This window comes from Stegostoma tigrinum, chromosome 8 (genome assembly GCF_030684315.1).
Source record: "Stegostoma tigrinum isolate sSteTig4 chromosome 8, sSteTig4.hap1, whole genome shotgun sequence".
Taxonomy (NCBI): Eukaryota; Metazoa; Chordata; class Chondrichthyes; order Orectolobiformes; family Stegostomatidae; genus Stegostoma; species Stegostoma tigrinum.
This window is the reverse complement of record NC_081361.1, coordinates 80,477,021-80,500,644: the sequence shown is the minus strand read 5'-3', so window position 1 is coordinate 80,500,644 and position 23,624 is coordinate 80,477,021. Positions and strand designations below refer to the sequence as shown.

At 40.6% G+C, this 23,624-nt stretch overlaps 1 protein-coding gene and 1 long non-coding RNA gene across 3 annotated transcripts in view; one reads left to right on the top strand and one right to left on the bottom strand.

Moving 5' to 3' along the window:
* The window catches only part of agla (amylo-alpha-1, 6-glucosidase, 4-alpha-glucanotransferase a), a 97,570-nt gene extending 93,373 nt beyond the window's left edge, over window positions 1-4,197 (top strand). For both annotated transcript variants that reach the window (XM_048539565.2, XM_048539566.2), the window contains exon 34: window positions 1,631-4,197. In XM_048539565.2, the coding sequence (XP_048395522.1) occupies window positions 1,631-1,748 (118 nt within the window). In that variant the 3' untranslated portion in view covers window positions 1,749-4,197. The remainder of the gene's footprint in view (window positions 1-1,630) is intronic.
* Window positions 1-23,624, bottom strand: part of LOC125456455 (uncharacterized) — a 61,637-nt gene that overhangs the window by 9,189 nt on the left and 28,824 nt on the right. The window lies entirely within an intron of this gene.

The following is a 23,624-nucleotide window of genomic DNA, read 5'->3' as shown; positions in this document are numbered from 1 at the left end:
GATAAAGTGCCATGTCAAAGGTTGTTGAGGAAAATTGAAGCGCACGGTATAGTGGCAATTTCATACTGATGTAGATAAAAGACAGGCTTCATCGGAGGCTCACTGATGTTACCTAGAATGGTGATGAAACGTCTGAAAACTAACCTTCCAGCTCAGCGAGCAAACTCCCATCCAGATCTTCCATGACTATTGTAAAAGAAACCGAGTTATGATTGCTACGGCCAAAATGCTCTCCTACCTACAGGTCTAACACTTGGCCTGGCTCATTGCCAAGCACCAAATCCAAAGTGGCCTCTCCTCATGTTGGTCTGTCTACTTACTTTGTCAGGAATCCTTCCTGAATGCACTGGACAAAATCCACTTCATCTAAACTACTGTAACTACAGAGTTGCCAATCAATATTTGCAAGGTTGAAGTCATCCATGACTACAACTCTGTGACTTCTGCACCTTTCCAGTATCTGCCTCCCAATTCGCTCCTCCACTTCTGTGACTGTTGGAGGGTCTGTTTTCTTTTTTTTTAAAGAAAAAGTGACTGCTCCTTTCTTGTTCCTGATCCAGACTGACTCTGTAGACACATCATTCTGGAACTGCCTTTCAGTAGTGCTGTACTAACCCTGACTAGCAATGCCACTCTCCCGTCTCTCCTTCCGCCCTCCCCATTTCTTTTAAAGCATCTAAATCCTGGAATTTCCAACAACCATTCCTGTCCCCGAGTTTCCCAGGTTTCTGTGATAGCCACAGAGCCCTGCAGAGAGCCCTAGGTGTCCTAGTGCATGAATTGCAGAAAGTTAATATTCAGGTACAGCAAATAATCAGGAAAACTAATAGTGTTGTGTTTTATTGTGAGCAGAATTGAATGCAAGAATAGGGATGTTATGCTTCAGTTGTACAGGACATTGGTCAGACTGCATTTGGAATACTGGTTACTGTCCTTACGGATCGATGTTAATGCATTGGAAGCAGTTCATAGAAGGTTTAGTAGACTAATACCTAGAATGAACAGCTTGCCTTATGAAGAAAGCCTAGGGAGGCTTGGCCTGTATCTTCTGGAGTTTAGAGTCAGAGGTGACTTAATTGCAACATACAAGATCCTGAGAGGACTTAACCAGGTGGATGTCAAAATGATATTTCCTCTTAGAGAATCTAGAATCATAGTTTAAAAACATGAGGTCACCCATTTAAGACGAAGATGAGGAAGCACTTTTTTCCCCTGAGGGTTTTTGAGTCTCTGGAATTGTCTTTTTCGAAAGGCATTGAATTCAGAATCTTTAAATATTAAGGGAAAGGCAAATTTTTAATTACCAAGGGGATGAAACATTATCGCTATGAAAATAATGTACAGGTCAAGTTAAAATCTGACCAGCTGTTACTGAATGTCAGTGCAGGCTGAAAAGGCAGAGTGGTCTAGTTTTTGTTTGAATACTTATAACTCCATACAGTAATCGTAATTTGTCAACTGACTGATAACCCGATATGACCTATTTTAGCCACACTTTTGCTTAGTTTTAAAACAGCTGTTGGCCATGTCATTCTCTCAAAAAAATAGATTAAAGAATATCGAATTGTATCGGTTACTAATAGATGCAGTCTTCATATTTACTATTTTTGTTTTGTTTCCCATTTTGCAGATCTCCCTGGAAGGGTCTTCCAGAGCTTACAAATGAGAATGGAGGGTACTGTCCATTTAGCTGTGAAACTCAAGCCTGGTCACTAGCTACCATCCTAGAAGTACTGTATGAGCTGTGAAGTGCAGTATTTTTTCCCTTGATTGCAATACATGAGCTGAAGGTGTTCCTTTTGTGTCCCTCCATAGTATTTAGTACCATTTGCCATTTTAATGTACAGTTTGTGATCCAATTAAAAGCGGTAGATCACATCAGTGGGACAGGACAGTTGTGACGTGAAGTGTTATGTAATCTCATATCCTTTATTGTGCTTAAGTGATTACTTCATGAATTTAAAACACTTTTATACTAATGTGGGTGTGAGATTAACTCACGTGAGTATTTCTGCTTCTTCTTTGGCTATTGGCAATACATGCACTGATTCGAAACTTGCTGTAACATGTTATGACCCACAGTGCATAAGTCTGAACTTAAGAGCTTGATGTCTAAAAAGCTGATAACCGCTTAAAAAGAACGCGCTGCGCAAAATCACAATTTGAACCTCATTGTAGCTGTCACCATTTATTGTGCTTAACAGCCAAGGTGCATTATTGTAAATTAAACATTACAAACTAATTGGAAAATTAGAATTTTGTAGCAATATTTAAGCACTTTGCAAAATGTTTTGGTTGAGTAGCAATAATAAGGTAATGTGTCAGTGAAACATTATCTTGCATTTTACTGTGCCCAAGCTTGTTTTAAGCCCAATAGAATGAAAATAATTTTAAGCACTTGCATGATATTTGCACATTTAGAACTGTACTATTAAATTTTAATACTTGTGCTTGATGGAGTGGGAACTGGGTGTGTGATATATTCAAAATGTTGATGGTACTGTTTGTCTTAACTTCAGAGTATTGAGATTGTGATAGAGTATAGGTACCATACTATATATGCATGTATTTTTGTATCCAATTAAGGTAGAAAATTAAAAACACCAATGTCTATGATTATCTGTAGCTAATTTCAGTAATTCTAAGAATGTCAGCAAATGAGATAGTAGATTTACTTCAGTTCCTGAAAGCTGCGTAATGAGGTGTTCAATGCTATTTGTCTCTAAGTACCGGTGTCAGAACCAGAATTGACTACTTCAGTGTGTTACCATGTGCACAGTCTAGGTTTGCCTCTTGATTTAATAAGTGTTTGTACTGGACCATGATGTGGAGGTGCCAGTGTTAGACTGGCATGGACAAAGTCAAAAATCACATGACACCAGGTTACAGTCCAACAGGTTTATTTGAAATCACAAGCAGCCTCTTCAGGTGGAGTGAGGAGAGCACACAGCGCAAATTCTATAGGCAGAGAAATCAAAGCATCATATAACTGGTGTGAGTGGAGTGAACAAACCTAAAATGGCTGGCTGTCTGCCTCCTGTTCAATCTTTAATCATTCATACATTCCTGCATTGTAGAAATTGCAGAAGCAAGGTATGGAGAACTGTTTGAAAGGGGACACCAGTTTCGACTAAGATGCAAATTCCAGAATCTGTTTCAAGTCACTGCCCTGGGAATAATCAAAGGTTTCATCATTGTCTGCCTAACTTTCCAAACTTCAATCAAGTTTCTTGAATGAAATGGAAAGTATCTGCAAATAAACACATGGATGAAATGATTCACCATATAGGTTTATATATTTGTTTTTGCATTCAAGGAACACACAATTCGTTGTCACAGTTAGTAAAGTGTGGTATTTTATAAATTCCTGCTTTTGGAATAAAACCAGCCTGACCCCAGATTAAAACTCTGAAGACAGATTCTGAACAAGGCCTCACACCTACAATTCAATGTGTGACCTGAGATGTTACCTTTTATATATTCCTATCACTGTTTGAAGTTTGGAAAGTTAGGTAGACACTGTTGGAAACCTTCAATTATCTCTGGGCAGAGACTTGAAACAGGTTCTGGAATTTGCGTCTTAATCGAAACTTGCATCTCCTTTTTAGCAGTGCTCTCCATATCCTGCTTCTGCAATTTCTGGAATACATGAATGTATGAAAGATTAAAGATTCAACAGGAGCCAGTCAGCCAGCCATTTTAGGTTTGTTCACTCCACTCACCAGTTGTATGATCCTTTGATTTCTCTGCTGATTAACTCTCTCTGTCTGTGTGTTCTCACTGTACCTGATGAAGGGGCTGTGCTCCAAAAGCTTGTGATTTCAAATAAACCTGTTGGATTATAACCCGGTATCATGTGATTTTTGACTTTGTACTGGACCAGGCAAAGAATTACAGGTAAACTGATTGGAGGATAAGATCACGGTGCAAATACCTCAATTAGCTTTTCTATCTTCATTCCTATGTATAGTACATAATGTACATTATTGACTAAAACCTTCCGAATAATGAAGAAATTAGCCAAACAATTGTTTGAAAATGGTGCCACTTCTCATCGAGAATTTGGAAGGTTAAATTTTGAATATAGCAATGGTTTCTGCAGCTTTTTTTGTATTGAGAGGAGGGATAGCTATAAAACCAACAGAATATGACATTGTCTGCAGATATAAGCAAATATTAAAAACTCATTCCGACAAAGTTTGTGCCTGTGTGGTTTATTTCACACTCTTGATAGTCTTTCAATGTGTTTGTTAATTTGCATAATGTATTACGTTTTTTTTCATGATGTTCCATTGTTTAGGTATTGAAATTAAATACCTCTTGTCCAGTATCTGCAACTTTCTTGTTTGCTAAAGTGGTGATTATTGCATTATGAATTCAAAAGTGAAGATAAATGTTAATGAACACACGTGACAATAGTTCTACAGCATTGGTGTTCTATGTTTGGAAAGATTTAAGAACAATAACAAAGAACAGTACAGCACAGGAACAGTCCCTTCGGTCTGCAAAGGTTGTGCCAACACAATGCCTTTCTAAACGAAAGTGCTTTTTGCCTTTACATAGTCCCGATATTCCCTGCCTATTTGCATAGCTATCAAGATGCCTCCTTAATGTTGCTTTTGTATCCATCTCCACCACCACTCCTGGCAGCACATAGCAGGCACTTATCATTATCTGTGTTTTTAAAAAAATTGCCTCTCTCATTTCCTGTAAACTTACCCCTTTTCACTTTAAACGTATGACCCCCAGCAATTGACATTTCTATGTCTGGGTGGAAGATTCTGACTATCCATGATTCTCATAATTTTGCACGCTTGTATCAGTTTGCCCCTTATCCTTCACGTTCAAGTGAAAACAAACCATGTTTGTCCAGTCTGTCCTCATTGCTAATATATTTCAGACCAGGCAACATGTGGTAAACAATTCTGTACTCTATCCAAAGCTTTCACATTCCTTCTTATAATCTGGTGACCAGAACTATACAAATTATTCCAAGTGAGACCAAACTGAAGTTCTACACAGCTACAATATGACTTGCCAATTTTCAGACTGTGTCCTGACCAATGAAGGCAAACGTGCTATATGCCCTCTTGATACCTTTTGTGTGTTGTTTTTTCCCCATGTGGTCAAGGTTGTGGGTTTGGAGGGTGCTGCCAGAAACATTTTTAATTGCTGGTGTTTAAGATGCTGGATGGGGTGCTGATCGAGTGGGCTGCCTTAAATGGTGTTAAACTTCTTAAGAGTTTGTCACACTTAACTAGGGACATAGGAAGCATTCTATCCCTTGTTCTTAGTAGCCACAATATTTCTGTGGATGGACAAGTTGAGTTTCTGGTCAATGGTACCCCTCAGGTTGAAGGCAGAATGAGATTCAGTGATGGCCTCAAAAGGAGATGATCAGATTCTCCCTGAATAGTAATTGCCCAACACTTGTGCAGCACAAATGTACTGGCAACTTAACCAAAAGTTATCAAGTTTTTTCTTCTACATAGACCTGGGCTGCTTCAATGTCTGAAGAGTTGTGAATGGTACCGAACATTATCCAGTCATTTGCGAGCATTCGTATTGTCTGAACTTACGGTTGAGGATGTGTGATTGATGAAGCTGCTGAAGATGGTTGGCCTAGGACACTACCCTGAGCAATTCCTGCACCGGCATCCAGCAGCTGAGATGATTGACCTCCAACAACCAGCACCACTTGCCTTTGTACTAAGTATGACTCCAGTGAATTTGTTCCCTCTGATTCTCCATTGATGAATTTTATTAGGGCTCGTTGGCCTAATTGGGTTTCTGTCCAAATAAGACATTAGTGTTAAGGAATGCTCAATAAAGATCTTAGATTTGAATGAGGTGCTTTTCAGTATTTAGTCATCTTAAAATTCCAATGTTACCACTCAGTTTCCATGTGGCAATTGCTATTCAGCTCCAAGATTAGATTTATTCTTGGTCTACAGGCCAGTTTGGAATAATTGTATCATTTGGAGTCATCTACTATAGAACATAGTTTCATTTTAAAGTGTTTGTGGTATTTGCCTGATTTGCCACTGCAAGCATTTCATATCAGTATGCAGCACAGGGTAAGAGTTCTTTGAGCACATTCATTTGGTTAAATAATATCTAGGACCTGTCAAATTTACTAGCTGAAGATAAACCAAGTTGAACAAGATGGTATAGGAAGTCAGTTGAATGTTGCTTCCATTGGCACTGTTTTGCTTTAATTTCTCTAAGTTATTAGGACTGGAAATCCTGTTAAATGACTGAAGATGTCTTTTTAGCATTGTATACTGCAGTACTTTGCCAATCCAATTGGTGGCGATGTTCTTGTTTTTGCAAGCTATCTCCCTCTGACATGAAGCTTCTCCTAGCGTTTCAACTTGTGGTGTCTTCCTATGCCATAGCACTGTCCAAGATCTGAGCCACTGCTGTCCAACAGCATCCCACCCCCCCACCATCCATAGCAAGGGTGAGCAGACCACCATTGCCCTGGGGAGACGACAGTGTCCACAACTAAGCTGGGCAGTGCTTCCTTTCCTGGCTGCACTCAGTAGTCACCCCACTATCCCCAGGTTGGTTATCAGAACCACAGGACCCCGCAACAGACAGACAGCAGCCAGCAAGAAGAGGTATGCAGTCCTGTAAACATCAGCAGCCAGGAATCCCAACAGATGGCCCAGGACTCCAAGCACACCCTTCCCTAACTTCCCTCGAAGAAACTCCAGGGAATGGTGCCACACCGCCCCCTTGGAAGGTCCAGGAGGTACTAGAAATAGGATAAAATTTAAAAATATTAAAATATTCTAATAGTGTTGCAGAACAGAGAGACCTAGAGGTTCATAATTCTTTGAAGTTTGTATCACGTAGATAGGTTGGTTAAGAAGACATTTAGCACTCTTGTCTTCAATGCTTTGAGATCTTTCAGATCTTTGAGTATAAGAGTTGGGAAGTCATGTTGAGGTTGTACTGGTCATTGGTGAGCCCTCTTCTGGAGTACTATGTCCACTTCTGGCCTCCCTGTTATAGGAAGGATATTATTAAACTGGACGGGGTTTGTAGGAGATTTACAAGGACATTGGCAGGGAATGGAAGGCTTGAGTTATGAGGTGAGGCTGAATAAGCTGGGATTTTTGTCACTGGAGTTTAGAAGGTTGAGAGGTGAATTTCAAGAGATTAATAGAATCATGAGGGGTATACTGAAGTTGAATGGGCACGTCATTTCCTCAGGGTGGGGGACTTCAAGATTAGGGACTGTAGTTTTTTAGGTTGAGAGGAGAAATGTTTTTTTTTTAAAAACCTGAGGGGCAGGTTTTTTTACACAGTGGTTCATGTGCAAACTTGCAAAGGAAGTGGTGGATGTGGGTACAGTTAAAGTTTGAGACATTCGGATTGGTACATCAATATGAAATATTTGGAGGGATGTGGCCCAAGCACAGATAGGTTGGACTAGTTTAGTTTGGGGCTATGGACGAGTTGGTCTGTTACCATGCTGTATGACTCCTATATTACTTAATTTACCAATTATCTGGAATTAAACCTTTTAAAGTACTGTGTTTTCAACTTGTGGGTATAGGTGTCATGTTTGTTCTTCTGTATTAAAGAAGCCCCTGCAGAACATGTATACAGCTGTCTACATCAATTGAATTCCAACTCCCATTGGAATTGAAGTCTTTTCATGTAAGTCCTTTTTCAGGAAAGCAATACTGATGTTAAGTGAAGACAATCTGCAGATCTCCCTATGAAGGCTAACGTCAAATCTAATTGCTTCCACCGAAAGGCAGTCATATTGAAGCTGCATAAACTCTACTCAATACGAACATTCACCACCATTATCTTATACAAATTATGCATTCTTTGGAAGAATCACATCATTAAATGATATTTTTCTCATCTGTATCTTCAGTAATTAAGTATTATTATGCATTTAAGTTCTCAAAAACCATTATAATTATTGTACCTGATTACAAAAAGTGTGAAACAAAATGCAAGCATGCAGTTTATTCATTGTGTAATGTTTTGAATCACAGATTAATCCTCCACTTCTCGACAATGATGCCATTCTAATCTAATCCAATCTGCCTTGATGTAGCCTGTATCCCACTTGTCCCAGCTTGTTCATGTGTCCATGTGCCTTTTAAACATTACAATCATATCTACTACCTACCATCTTCCCCTGGCGGTGTGTTCCAGGTACCTACCACCTCTTTGTAAAACATTCTCCCTCACATATCTCTTTAAGCTTTTACTCCAAACTTAAATCTATGTCCTTTAGTATTTGACATTTCCAACCTGGGCAAAAGACTCCTAAGATCTACCCTATCCATGGCCCCTCAATTTTATATACTTCTATCAAGTTCCCCCTCAGCTTCTGCTTCTAGCAATCTAGTTTTGCCAACCTCTTGTTACAGCTAATACACTCCAATCTAGGCTACATCCTGGCAAACCTTTTTGCACCCTCTCAAGTCTCTACATCCTTCCTGTGGTAACCAGAACTGTTTACACTATTCCATGTGGCTTAACTAAAGATTTATACAACTGCCACATGACTTGCCAATTTTTATACTGTATGCCCCGACCAGTAAAGGCAAGTATGCTATATGCCTTCTTTACCACCTTATCTATTTGCACTGCCTCTTTCAGGGGGCGATGGGCTTGTACCCCAAGATCCTGCTGCACAACAATGCTACTAAGAGTTCTGTTACTTACTGTATACTTTCCTCTTACATTTGACCTCAAAAAATGTATCACCTTACGCTCATCCAGATTAAATTCCATCTGCCACTTCTCCAGCCATCTTTCCAACTGATCTACATTGTGGCATCCTTTGACAAACTTCACTATCCACAACTCCACCAATTTTCATGTCTTCTGCAAACTTACTAATCAGACCTACATATATTACCAACAAGAGGTGCCAGCATTGATCCTTGTAGAATACCCCTGGTCACAGATCTCCAGCCAGAGAAACACACTTCTGAAACAACCCTGTGTCTTTTTATATCCAACTTGCCACCAACTGACCATGGATCCCATGTGACCTAATCTTCTGGACTAGCCTACCATGAGGGACCCTGTCAAATGCTTTAGTGAAGTTCATGTTGACATTCAATACCCTAAACTCATCAATCTTCTTTGTCACTTCCTCAAAAAACTCAAAAAAAAATTATGACTTTTTCCCCCACACACAGCCATGCTGACAACCCCTAATAAGTCAACTCTTTTTCAAATGTGAATGAATGTCATGTATTATGTTTCATGACATTATGTTTAGGAATTTGCATGCAATTTAGGTGTCCAAATGCCAGGTGGAAGAATAATATTTACAAAAGTGCAATTTTTCTAAAGAATGATGATTTAAGCTTTCTTTTAAGAAACATCCCATGGAACAAGCAACCTGTTAAACAAGGTGATCGTGAATGACTCAGCAAATTGGCTCTCACTCTGGTTTCAATGAGAGAATATTTGATCTTGATTTGAAGGAAGCAGGTAATGCAAATGCAATTTGAGATAACCGTAGAAACAGCCCTTGCCTTTCCTTCCTCTGCGAGTTCCACATGGTTGACTGGTTAGTAAGATTAGATCATATGATCCAAGGAGAGCTAGCCAATTGGATACAAAATTAGCTTGATGGTAGGCGACAGAGGGTGGTGTTGGAGGGTTGTTGTTCAGACTGAAATCCTATGATCAGTGCTGGGTCTGTTGTTATTAATCATTTATATAAATGATTTGGGTGAGAATATGGAAGGTATGGTTAGTAAGTTTGTGGATAACACCAAAATTGGTGGTACAGTGGATAGTGAAGAAGGTTACCTAAAGAGTGCAATGGGACTTTGGCCTAGTTGAATAATGGGCTGAGGGATGGTAGATGGAGTCTAATTTAGATGAATACAAGGTGGCGCATTTTGGTAAAACAAACCAAGGCAGTACTTGCACTGTTAATGGTAGGGCTGTGGGGAGTGTTGTTAAACAGGGAGACCTAGGGATGCAGTTCCTTGAAAGTGGTGTCACAGGTGGACAGGGTGATGAAGATGGCATTCAGCACACTTGCCTTCTTCAGAGCATTGAGTACCAGAGTTGGGACGTATTGTTATGGTTGTACGAGATATTGATGAGGCCACGTTTGGAGTACTGCATATAAGACTGGTCGCCCTTCTATAGGAAGGATGTTATTTAACAGCAAAGGGTATAAAAGGATTTACAAGGATATTACTAAGACTGGAGGGTTTGAATTATAAGGCTGGATAGGCTGGAATTTCTTCCCCTGGCACTTAGGAAGCTGAGCTTTATAAAATCATGACAGGCATAGATAAAGTGAATACCCAAAGTCTTTTCACCAGCGAGAGGGAGTTCAAAACTAGAGGGCTTTTGTTTAAGGTGAGAGAGGAAAGATATAAAAGGGACCTGAGGGGCAATTTTTTCCACACGCAGAATTGTGCCTATGTGGAATGAGCCAAAGTGGTAGAGGGATGTACGGTTACAACAATTAAAAGACATTTGGATGGGTACGTGGATTGGAAAGGTTTCAAGAGTTATGGGCTAAATGCAGACAAATGGGACTAGTTCAGTTTAGGAAACCTGGTCGCCACTATAGAGTTGGACCCGAAGTGCCTGTTTTCATGTTAGAACATAGAACAGTACAGCACAGAACAGGCCCTTCAGCCCACAATGTTGTGCCGACCATTGATCCTCATGTATGCACCCTCAAATTTCTGTGACCATATACATGTCCAGCAGTCTCTTAAATGACCCCAATGACCTTGCTTCCACAACTGCTGCTGGCAACGCATTCCATGCTCTCACAACTCTCTGCGTAAAGAACCTGCCTCTGACATCCCCTCTATACTTTCCACCAACCAGCTTGAAACTATGACCCCTCGTGCTAGCCATTTCTGCCCTGGGAAATAGTCTCTGGCTATCAACTCTATCTATGCCTCTCATTATCTTGTATACCTCAATTAGGTCCCCTCTCCTCCTCCTTTTCTCCAATGAAAAGAGACCGAGCTCAGTCAACCTCTCTTCATAAGATAAGCCCTCCAGTCCAGGCAGCATCCTGGTAAACCTCCTCTGAACCCTCTCCAAAGCATCCACATCTTTCCTATAATTGGGCGCCCAGAACTGGACGCAGTATTCCAAGTGCGGTCTAACCAAAGTTTTATAGAGCTGCAACAAGATCTCACGACTCTTAAACTCAATCCCCCTGTTAATGAAAGCCAAAACACCATATGCTTTCTTAACAACCCTGTCCACTTGGGTGGCCATTTTAAGGGATCTATGTATCTGCACACCAAGATCCCTCTGTTCCTCCACGGTGCCAAGAATCCTATCCTTAATCCTGTACTCAGCTTTCAAATTCGACCTTCCAAAATGCATCACCTCGCATTTATCCAGGTTGAACTCCATCTGCCACCTCTCAGCCCATCTCTGCATCCTGTCAATGTCCCGCTGCAGCCTACAACAGCCCTCTACACTGTCAACGACACCTCCGACCTTTGTGTCGTCTGCAAACTTGCTGACCCATCCTTCAATTCCCTCATCCAAGTCATTAATAAAAATTACAAACAGTAGAGGCCCAAGGACAGAGCCCTGTGGAACTCCACTCACCACTGACTTCCAGGCAGAATATTTTCCTTCTACTACCACTCGCTGTCTTCTGTTGGCCAGCCAATTCTGTATCCAAGCAGCTAAGTTCCCCTGTATCCCATTCCTTCTGACCTTCTGAATGAGCCTACCATGGGGAACCTTATCAAATGCCTTACTGAAGTCTATATACACCACATCCACAGCTCGACCCTCATCAACTTTTCTAGTCACATCCTCAAAAAACTCGATAAGGTTTGTAAGGCATGACCTACCCCTCACAAAGCCGTGTTGACTGTATTTGATCAAGCCATGCTCTTCCAGATGGTCATAAATCTTATCCCTCAGAATCCTTTCTAACACCTTGCAGACGACAGACGTGAGACTTACCGGTCTATAATTGCCGGGGATTTCCCTATTTCCTTTCTTGAAGAGAGGAATTACATTTGCCTCTCTCCAGTCCTCAGGTACGACTCCAGTGGAGAGCGAGGATGCAAAGATCTTCGCAAGTGGCGAAGCAATTGCATTTCTCGCTTCCCAAAGCAGCCGAGGACAAATCTGATCCGGGCCTGGCAACTTGTCAATCTTAATGTTTGACAAAATTTTCAGCACATCAGCTTCGTCTATCTCTATCCATTCCAGCATGCACACCTGCTCTTCAAAGGTTTCATTCACTACAAAGTTTGTTTCTTTCGTAAAGACAGAAGCAAAAAACTCATTTAGGGGGTTGTATGACTAAAATTTGGTAGCTTGACTTGGTAAACTGAAGTTAGCCTACTCCAGTTGCTGCATGCATTGCTAGCTTTGAAAATCACATGAAAATGAAATATAAATAAATGACAGACTAAATTACAGATATATGAAATATCCACAAATGGTAATAATTGGATTTATGGTAAGTTGGACAAAGAAGGAAACACCTATCATTAGTCCAAAAGATCTGAATGAAGATGTTTTCTTTGATGTATTATTTATCATAATCTGATTTTATAAATATGTCACTTTTCCATCAGTATCTATTGGATTTTTTCCAATTAAGATAAATCTCTGTTTCTTGCAGAAACAATTTCAAAAGATGAATGAGAATTGTTTTCTGGTGAGAACAATTAATATGAAGTCTCAGTCCTTGAATTCTTGAAGCAGTGTTGGAAGATGAATTGGAATTAAATTTAACTTGCATCTCCCTCTTACCTAGAATTCTAATCCCTTGCAACATCTCAAGATTGAGAAGTGATTGGTTTTCATCAAGTATCCGTGTTATTCCCGTCCTTCTTAAAGGAAGCAAATTAGAAAATTGAATAAGTTAACCTCCTGGATGTTGCATACTAATACACCCTTTCTTAAACTTATAGGACTGCCTTCCATTCAGCTATCACGCATTTAAAAAATAGCTCCATCTGTGCCTGAACAATTTTGAGGCCACTAACCCAATTCTTTTTTAAACTTACATAACTCACGTTGTTCTTTAAAAAGAACAACGTATGTGTTTTTGGCAAGTCTCCTCTGGAAGCAAAGGAACTCTTTCTCTCCAAATTTTCTCCTGACGTCTCTGAACTGGACCATAATGGAAGAAAGTGAATGCTTTTGTAACTCCAGCAATTATAAAACCAAAAATATCCATTTTTTATTAATGCTGAAAGTTGTATTTAAGTGTATTTACTGTGAGCAAAACAGCTTCATGGACCATTTTGGTATCTTCCCAATGGGTTTGCCTCACAGGCTAAGAATGGAGGTAGATGTTTATGGATTGTTATCAAAAATAATTTTTTGTTCATCCATCAAGAGAATGCTGAAAGTGCTGAAATAGATACGTTCCACAAAATAAGAAAAATTTGAACCTGCTATCCACAGTTAACTAAAAGAAGTCAAAGATAGTATCAAACTCAGAAAAGACGTGGCGTGCAAAGAGGGGTGACATGCCAAAGAGGGGGCAGAATATCTTAAAAATAGCAAAGAATTACAAAAATATTAATGAGAAGGGAAAGATTGGAACATTAGAGAAATGTTAAAAAAGAAAACATTTCTTCAGATATTGCGAAAACAGTTATTACTGTAAGAGAGTCTGGAGAATTAATAATGGAGGATAAAAAGATGGCAGATGAATTGAGCAGATACTTTGTATCAGTCTGCACTAGAAAGGATACTGAATAGGCTGGACTATTGTCCCTGGAGCGTAAAAGGCTGTGGGGTGACCTCCTAGAACATTAGAGCACAGTACAGGCCCTTCGGCCCTCAATGTTGTGCCGACCTGTGAAACCAATCTGAAGCCCATCTAACCTACACTATTCCATTATCATCCATACGTTTATCCAATGACAATTTAAATGCCCTTAAAGTTGACGAGTCTACTACTGTTGCAGGCAGGGCATTCCATGCCCTTACTACTCTTAAGGTAAAGAACCTACCTCTGACATCTGTCCTATATCTATCACCCCTCAATTTAAAGCTATGTCCCCTCGTGCTCGCCGTCACCATCCCAGGAAAAAGGCTCTCACTGTCCACCCTACCTAATCCTCTGAACGTCTTGTATGTCTCTATTAAGTCACCTCTTAAACTTCTAACGAAAATAGCCTCAAATCCCTCAGCCTTTCCTCAAAAGACTGTCCCTCCGTTCCAGGCAATATCCTGGTAAATCTCCTCCACACCCTTTCCAATGCTTCCACATCCTTCCTATAATGCAGCGACCAGAGCTGTACGCAATACTCCCAAGTGCGGCTGCACCAGAGTTTTGTACAGCTGCAACATGACCTCATGACTCTGAAACTCAATCCTTCTACCAATAAAACCTAACACACTGTACGCCTTTTTATCAACCCTATCAACCTGGGTGGCAACTTTCAGGGATCAATAAACCTGGACACCAAGATCTCTCTGCTCATCCACGCTACCAAGAATCTTACCATGAGCCCAGTACTGTTACTCCTTCCAAAGTAAATCACCTCACACTTTTCTGCATTAAACTCCATTTGCCACTTCTCAGCCCAGGTCTGCAGCTTATCTATGTCCCTCTGTAACGTGCAACATCCTTCCACACTATTCACAATTCCACCAATTTCAATGTCATCTGCAAATTTACTAACCCATCCTTCTATGGCCTCATCCATGTCATTTATAAAAATGACAAACAGCAGATCCTTGCAGTACACCACTAGTAACTGGACTCCAGGATGAACATTTCCCATCAACTACCACCCTCTGTCTTACTGCTAGCCAATTTCTGATCCAAACTGCTAAATCACCCTCAATCCCATGCCTCTGTATTTTCTGCAATAGCCTACCATGGGGAACCTTATCAACTGTTTAACTGAAATCCATGTACACCACATCAACTGCTTTACCCTCATCCACCTGTTTGGTCACCTTCTCAAAGAACTCAATAAGATTTGTAAGGCACGACCTACCCTTCACAAAACCGTGTTGACTATCCCTAATCAAATTATACCTTTCTAGATGATTATAAATCATATCTCTTATTATCCTTTCAAACACTTTACCCACAACCAAAGTAAAGCTCACTGGTTTATAATTACCAGGGTTATCTCTACTCCCCTTCTTGAACAAGGGCACAACATTTGCTATCCTCCAGTTTTCTAGCACTATTCCTGTAGACAATTACATAAACATCAAAACCAAAGGCTCTGCAATCTTATCCCTGGCTTCCCAGAGAATCCAAGCTAAATCCCATCCAGTACAGATTTAGCAATTCTGGAAAGTGTGAAAATAAATAACGTGTCCTCCTTATGAACCTCAATCCCGTATAGTCAAATAGCCTGTAACTCAGTATTCTCCTTGGCAACATTGTCTTTTTATAGAGGTTTATAAAATCATGAGGGGCATGGATAGGGTAACTAGACAAGGTCTTTTCCCTTGGGTGGGGAAGTCAAAAGCTAGAGGTCATAGGTTTAAAGTGAGAGGGAAAAGATTTAAGAGAGATCCACGGGGCAACTTTTTCACCCAGAGGGTGGTGTGTATATGGAACGAGCTGCCAGAAGAAGTGGTGGAGGCTGGTATAATTATAACTTTTAAAAGGCATCTGGATGGGTATTTGAATAGGAAGGGATATGGGTCAAATTCTGGCAACAGGACTAGATTAATCTAGGATATCTGGTCGGTGTGGACAAGTTGGACTGAAGAGCCTGTTTCTATGCTGTACAGCTCTATGACTCTGATACAAATAACATTCTGGAAATGGCTGTAAATCAGGAGTGTAAAGGGAAGGAGAACTCAAGAAAATTACAAGTACCAAGGAAATAGCACTGAGAAAATTCTTGTATTTGCATGTTGACAAGTCTTTGGATCTGAAAGATTTCATCCTAGGGTCTTAAAAGAAGTAATTAGTGAAAGAGTTGATGTGCTGGTTTTAATTTTCCAAAACTCATCAGATTCCAGGAAGGTTCCTTTCAGGTGGAAAGTATCGAATGTTTATTCAAAATGAAGAAGCAGAAAGCAGGAAAGTTAACTTGATATCTGTCACTGGTAAAGTACTAGTTCTAGCATATAATCAGACAAAGCTGACACCACTGTCAAAAGGTAACTTATTGATTTTTGAAGAAGTAACTTGTGCTGTGGGTAAAGGGGAACTGGGGGGTATATTGTATTTAACTTTCCTAAAGACATTTCATAAGGTGCATGTCAAAGATTTATATGGAAAATAAAAACTCACTGTGTTGAGGCATAGCATATCAGCATGGGTAGAAGACAGTAGGGATAAATAGGTCTTTTTCAGTCTGGCTATATGATAAGTGTTAAGCCTCAAGGCCCTAAACTCTACAATTTATATAAATGGTTTGGACTGGGGACCCAAGCTCTGATAGTTAAATTTGCTAAAAGGCAGAAGAAAGATGGGAAAGTGAATTATGAAGAGGACATAAGGAGCCTACAAAGGGAAGTAGATTGGTTAAGTGAATGTATTCCATTTGCCATGTCTTTGCCCAATGTGGTAAAGTATGAAATTGTTCATTTTGGCAGAAAATTTAAAAAGTCATAATGTCTAAATGACAAGAGGTTGCAAAGCTTTGAGTTGCAGGGAGATCTGTGTGTTCTCCTGCAAGAATCGCAGAAGGTTAGTATGCAGGTACGTCAAGTAATCAGGAAAAACTAATAGAACATTGTCGTTTATTGTGTGTGGAATTGAATGCAAGAGTCGCTATAAGATTATGCTTCCAACGTACAAGACATAGCTGAGACCGCATCTGGAATAGTGTGTAATGTGTTGGAAGCAGTTCAGAGAAGGCTACCTGGACTAGGATGGAAAGAGCAGATTACCTTATAAGAAAAAACTGACAAACTCAGCCTGTATCCTCTGGTGTTTTCTTTTACCAGAGGTGACTCAATTGAAATGCATAAAGTCCTGAAAGGAATGGACGGGATAGATATTGAAAGGACATTTCGTCTTGTAGGAGCACCTAGAACAAAGGGTCATAGTTTCAAAAATAAGGGATCACCCACTGAAGATAGAAATAAGGAAACTACCCCCCCACCCCGAGTCTTGAGTGTATGGAACTCCCTTCCTCAAAAGGCAGTGGACGCAAAGTCTTTAAATATTTTGAAGGCAGAGGTAGATTGATTCTTGATTATCATGGGGATAAAAGAATATCAGCGGTATGCAGGAATGTAGATTTGGGGTTAAAATCGGATCAGCCAGGATCTTATTAAATGGCAGCGCAGGCTTGAAGAGCCAAATGGCCACCTCTTGTTTCGTACTCCTATGTCTTCTCCCTTGACCATTTCCCGTTGAGGCGATGCTTCCTGTTCGCTACTGATGCTACCTAGAATTAGTCAAACTACGTTGTGTGCAATTGAAACAGATGAGAATCGGGATAAATAGCTTCTACACAAAGAGGTCTCTATGAAAATTAAAGTTAAATTGGACACTCATTCCAATAAATTGCCAACAATGACGGTGAACTGTTTTGAATCATGCACAAGAGAGCCATTCAGTTAACAGACATTTCAAAGATATTGTAGCTATAGCAACAGCAGCATACACATTAGGCCCAAGATGTATCAGCAGGTGCAAAGAAATTGAAAGGGTTTTATTAAAATTTTTTCATTTCAAACTACAGACTCTGTTACTGTTTCAAAATAATTGAGGTGGTCTAGAACCAGGTTTCTGTTTAATCCAATTGAACATTTCACATTTTCACTCGCTTAGAAAAGAATTAGGAAGTATCCCAATAAGCTATCACAGTGAATTTAAAAGAAAACTTACAGCAGGATAAAGTGTCTCCAAACAAGAGCTGATAGGCAGTGGTTCTTTTATACGATTTCAACAGAACTAGAATTAAGATCATTTTAAAAACTAAATCTCAATATACAAATTGTAAATTATATACATGTATGTGCAGAGATAAACAGGTTAAATCAAAAGATTACAATATGTTGTAGAAGACTAACAATCTACCAACCAATCAACACCACATTGCACCTCCTGTAGTTAAAACAGAATAAAAATGTGCTTTGTTGTACATGTATGTAAGTGATATATATTTTCTTACCCGCAGACAGATTTTCCTGTTTGAATAATTTACAACAAGCTTTTTGTGAGTTTGAAATCAAGGTTATTTATTATCACATATGTACCCTGATTAAAACAAAAACGCCCACTCACTCATCTTTCACTATCACACAGATTTGGATACAGATGAAGATAAAAGAATACAGTTAAAGTTCGCTTGTCATTGATTCTCGTGACAGGCTATCATGTCTAAGAGAAGTTGATATTATAGTTGAACCTAAGATCTTGTAAAGCTACAAAGATCCCAGTGTCACAGATGCCAGTTTTCAGCCATTTTGATTCATACCATGTGATATCAAGAAATGGGAACATTGGATATTTGCAAAGCTATAGGCTCTGACAACATCCCAGAAGTAGCTTTGAGGATTTGTTCTTCAGAACTTGCCACACCCCTAGCCAAACTGTTCCAGTACAACTAAAACAACTCTATTATTTGCATCCTCAAAGAATTGGGTAGATAGTCATGCGTGATTTCTCATTCATAAGTCCATGCTGACTCTGTCCAATCCTGTCACGGGTTATGGGAGTTCCAAACCTCAGTATAAAGAAAAGCAACCCATACTGATCAAATCCTCAAATTCCACAGCGACCACCCTAATGCCCACAAACAAAGCTGCATTAGGGCACTATTTAAATGGGCCAGGACACACTGAAACACTCTGGAACTACGCAAGAAAGAGGAAGAGCACCTATATAAAATCCTCACTATAAATGGACATCCCCGCAACTTCATCTGCAGATGCCTACTAAACAGACAACCACAGGAGGACAGAGTACGCCCTAACATACTGGACACACTGCCGTATACCAAGAATACATTGGGACTGACAACAAGACTCCCAAGATCACCATTTCCATTTTCTACTTCAGCAAATGAATTGGTTTCCATAGTCATCTTCCCCAGAAGGGCTATAGCTAAGGCATATGCTGCTGGCACAAAATGATATTGGAGAAATAGATGATCTTAAGTGGAACCTCTTTTATATATTTCTTTCACTCCCCCGGCTCCCTCCCAACTATAGTGCTACTTCTGTGTTGAAGGTCTGTAGTTCCTGCCACTGAGACTATGCAAACATTCTACACTGATGTTGTTTCACCATTCATCTCAAAGTGGTGCATTCACCATAGAAACATCACATGAACTCAATAAACCTTTTCCATGCTACTTGTCAGGCAAAGTCTTTATTTCTTTAGATGCTAATTATACCTGTGTGATAATACTATATGCCAGCTTGAGTCATTAATCACCACAGAATCTGTTCATTCAGAAGCACAATATGTGTTTCTGTCTGGGCATTTTGTAATGCTATACGACAAGATCAGGTACATGGGTACTTAAATGTTTAAGTGTGTTGTGTTACTGTCGCTAATGTTCAGGTGTGGTCATTACTTGATATTTGTTCAAAGAGTTACGTGTACTCCATTTTTAAAAGACCGTCTTGTGTGAGACTTGCATGCTAATTCTATAGGTCAAGTGCTGGAAAACAGGATTACAATAGTTAAGTGTAGAGTCCCGACCTGAAACGTAAGCTTTCCTGTTTCTCTGATGCTGCCTGGCCTGCTGTGTTCCTCCAGCTCCACACTGTGTTACCTCTGACTCCAGCATTGGCAGTTCTTACTATCCCTGAGTGAGTTACAATAGTTATGTGATTGTTTTTGACCAGCGCAGTCTTAATAGATTAATGTGCCTTTATCTGTGCTGTAGATCTCTTTGACTCTATGACACACTGTTCTGTCCTACTGTTCTGATGTGTTACCAACCACTTCCTAAACATCTAAGACGGTGTTTATCAGGAAGCTAATGGTGTGTAATATGTGCTAGCTTTGCCTGCGGGGCAGCTGCCAAGAAAAAAATAAAAAAAACTGAAATGACAGGCTGCGAGATTCAGCTGAGTACCTGAATGTTTAGTTTTACATGCACTATTTTGCATATTTAGGTTTATGAGCCAGGTCTGAGCAGTGTGGACATTTGGGAACACTTGCCGGCATTGTGAAAATAGATGGATTGTGCCCTGAGTGTGTAATATTGATTTGACTCCATCATTGCCATTTCAATGCCTCAGCAAACACCCTTTCTTATGCACTGCTGGATACATGGGTATCAGCAGTCGGGAATTCCCTGCTGATGCTGTTTGAAAGAATTATTAACTACTTTCAAGTCTGCTGCTGATTGATTTCTACTGATTCTTGCTGAGTCATTGTTGTTGAGATTGAAACCTACATCAGGTTTCCAAACGTTTTCCCCTGATACTTGCTCCCATGGGTGGATTGGTTAGTGCCTACACCTCCCTTCCTCCTCTCACATCTTAACTAGTTCCCTGTAGCCTTCAGCATGAGACAGGGAATGACAAGCTTACCACAGAGACTTGTGGGGGCAGAGTTTTTGTGTATATTTAAGGCTGAGACAGAGAGATAGATTCTTGATCAGGACGGAAATCAAGGGTTACAGGGAAAGGGCATTCCAAAGACTCTCAACCCTCTGAGAGAAAAAATACCTCCTGATCTCAGTATTAAATTGGCACCTCCTAACTCTGGTCCCAGACTCTCCCATGAGAGGAACCATCATCTCAGCATTTACGTTGCCAAGCCTCTTAAGAATGTTTCAATTAGACCACCTCTCATTCTTCTAAACTCCAACGTATAGAGTCCATATCCATTCAACCTTTGCTCAAAAGACAGTTGCTGCATTCTAGGGTTCATTCTCCCCATGTCTGCATGGATTGCCTTCAGATGCTTCAGTTTCCTCCCCCATCCAAAGATGTGCAGGCTAGGTGGATTGGTCACACTAAATTTCCCCACAGTGTCCAGGAATGTGTAGGTTAGGTGGATTAGCTATGGGAGATGCAGGTTATGTGGATAGGGTGGGAGGTGTGGATCTGGGTGGGATGCTGTTTGGAGGCTCAGTGTGGACTTGATAGGCTGAATGGCCTACTTCCACACTTTAGGGTTTCTATGATTCTACAATCATCCTAGTTAACCTTCTCTGAACTGCCTCCAATGAAATTATATATTTACATAAATAAGGCAGCCAGAAGTGTTCACAGTTCTTCAGATGTGGTCTCACCATCACCTTATACAGTTACAATAAGACTCCCACCACTCCATTCGCTCCACCCAAGAATTCCTGAACACCATCAAAGACACCAAGATAGAAGAGGATGAAATAATGGTCTCCTTTGACGTAACAGCCCTGTTCACATCCATCAACATCAACCTGGCCAAAGAAACACTGACTACACTATTAGAAGAACCAAAGACATACACCAGACACCACCAACCTCATCAGCAAGGATAACATCATCAAGCTAGTGGACCTATGCCTCACCACCCACTTCACTTTCAATAACAAAACCTACAGACAAACCAACGGTACACCCATGGGATCTCTGATATCAGGGTTCTTAGCAGAGGCAGTAATGCAGAGACTCGAATAAACAGCTCTGCCAATCATCCAGCCCAAACTTTGGGTCCGCTACGTGGATGACACCTTTGTCATCACTAAACAAAACAAATTAGAGGAAACCTTTAAGACCATCAATAATACCCTTTACTGGCATAACATTCACAAAAGAGGAGGAAAATAACAACAAACTGCCATTCCTAGATGTCACAGTAGAGCGAACAGCCAATGGGGAACTTCAAACCAGCGTCTACAGGAAAACAACACATACGGACCAAATACTGAACTACAGGAGCAACCATCCCAACACCCACAAACGAAGCTGTATTAGAACATTATTCCAACGAGCCACCACACACTGCAGCACAGAGGAACTACGAAGAGCAGAAGAAAATCACCCATACAGCGTATTCAAAAAGAACGGGTACCCAATGAACACAGTCCACCGATTTCTCAGCAACAAACCCAAACAGACAAAACAGGCCCAGAAACCATAACCACTCTCCCTACATCAAAGACATTTCCGAAATGACTGCCAGACTACTCAGACCCCTTGGCATCAGGGTAGCCCACAAACCCACCAACACACTAAAACAGCAGCTAACGAACTTAAAAGTCCCTATACAGACAACAAGCAAAATGAACGTCATCTACAAAATACCCTGCAAGAACTGTGACAAACACTACATTGGACAAACAGGCAGAAAGCTAGCCACCAGGATACATGAACATCAACTAGCCAAAAAACGACATGACCCACTATCACTCGTATCCTTACATACAGATGAGGAAGGACACCACTTTGATTGGGACAACACGTCCATCCTAGGACAAGCCAAATAGAGACACGCACGAGAATTCCTAGAAGCATGGCATTCCAACCAGAACTCCATCAACAAACACATTGATCTGGAGCCAATCTACCATCCTCTGAGAAAAAGAACAGGAAATGACATCACCAATGCAGGAAATTGCATCACCAACCCAAGGAAACCTAAATAGATAAATAGAAAGCGGGACATAACACCAGCGCTTTGTCGGAGACTCACTGATGATGTTACCTAGAATGGTGACGAAAAGTCTGAAAACTAACCTTCCAGCTCAGCGAGCAAACTCACATCCTGTACACAATACTCTAGCAGTGGCCTAATTACAAGTTTAACATGACCTCGCTTCTCTTATCATCTACGTCATGACTGATCAAGGCAATCGTCTGTATGCCTTCTTAACTACCCCATTAACCTGCCCTGCCACCTCAGGGATCTGTAGACAAGCAGCCCAAGGTCCTTCAGTTCTTCTGAGCTTCCTAGTGTCTTCCGATTCATTGACTACTCCGTGGTCTTGTTCCTTTTTCCAAATTGCATCACTTCACTTTTATCAGGGATAAATTCCATCTGCCACTGATCTGCTCATCTTATCTCCGTCAGTAATCTAACACCTTCCTCCTCACTGTCAACCACCTCTTATATCTAATAGATATTATTCATTCATGTGACGTGGGTAACACTGGCTTCTTTCCAGTTGTCAACCTCATAAAAGGAAATCCTTCAACATTACAGGCAATGCAAATGGTATGCATTTTTGCATTGTCATTGTGGTGATAGAAATTGCACACTTAAGTGTCTGCCATTGAAACCTAATTCTCTGCTGGATGTCTGCTTGATTTATTGAGAGTTCAAATTTCTGTCTCAGCCTTGAACATGCTGAACAATGGAGTATTCCTTTAATACACAACTGTCTATGTTTCATCTCATTTTAAACTGATATAGTCCAAGAGATAAAAGCATGTGAAAGGAAAGCCAGTCAAACTTCAGTGATAATGGGAACTGCAGATGCTGGAGAATCCAAGATAATAAAGTGTGGAGCTGGATGAACACAGCAGGCTAAGCAGCATCTCAGGAGCACAAAAGCTGACGTTTTGGGCCTAGACCCTTCATCAGAGAGGGGGATGGAGAGACGGTTCTGGAATAAATAGGGAGAGAGGGAGAGGCGGACCGAAGATGGAGAGAAAAGAAGATAGGTGGAGAGGAGAGTATAGGTGGGGAGGTAGGGAGGGGAGGCGGGATGAGGTGGTAAGTAGGAAGTGGAGGTGCGGCTTGAGGTGGGAGGAAGGGATGGGTGACAGGAAGAACAGGT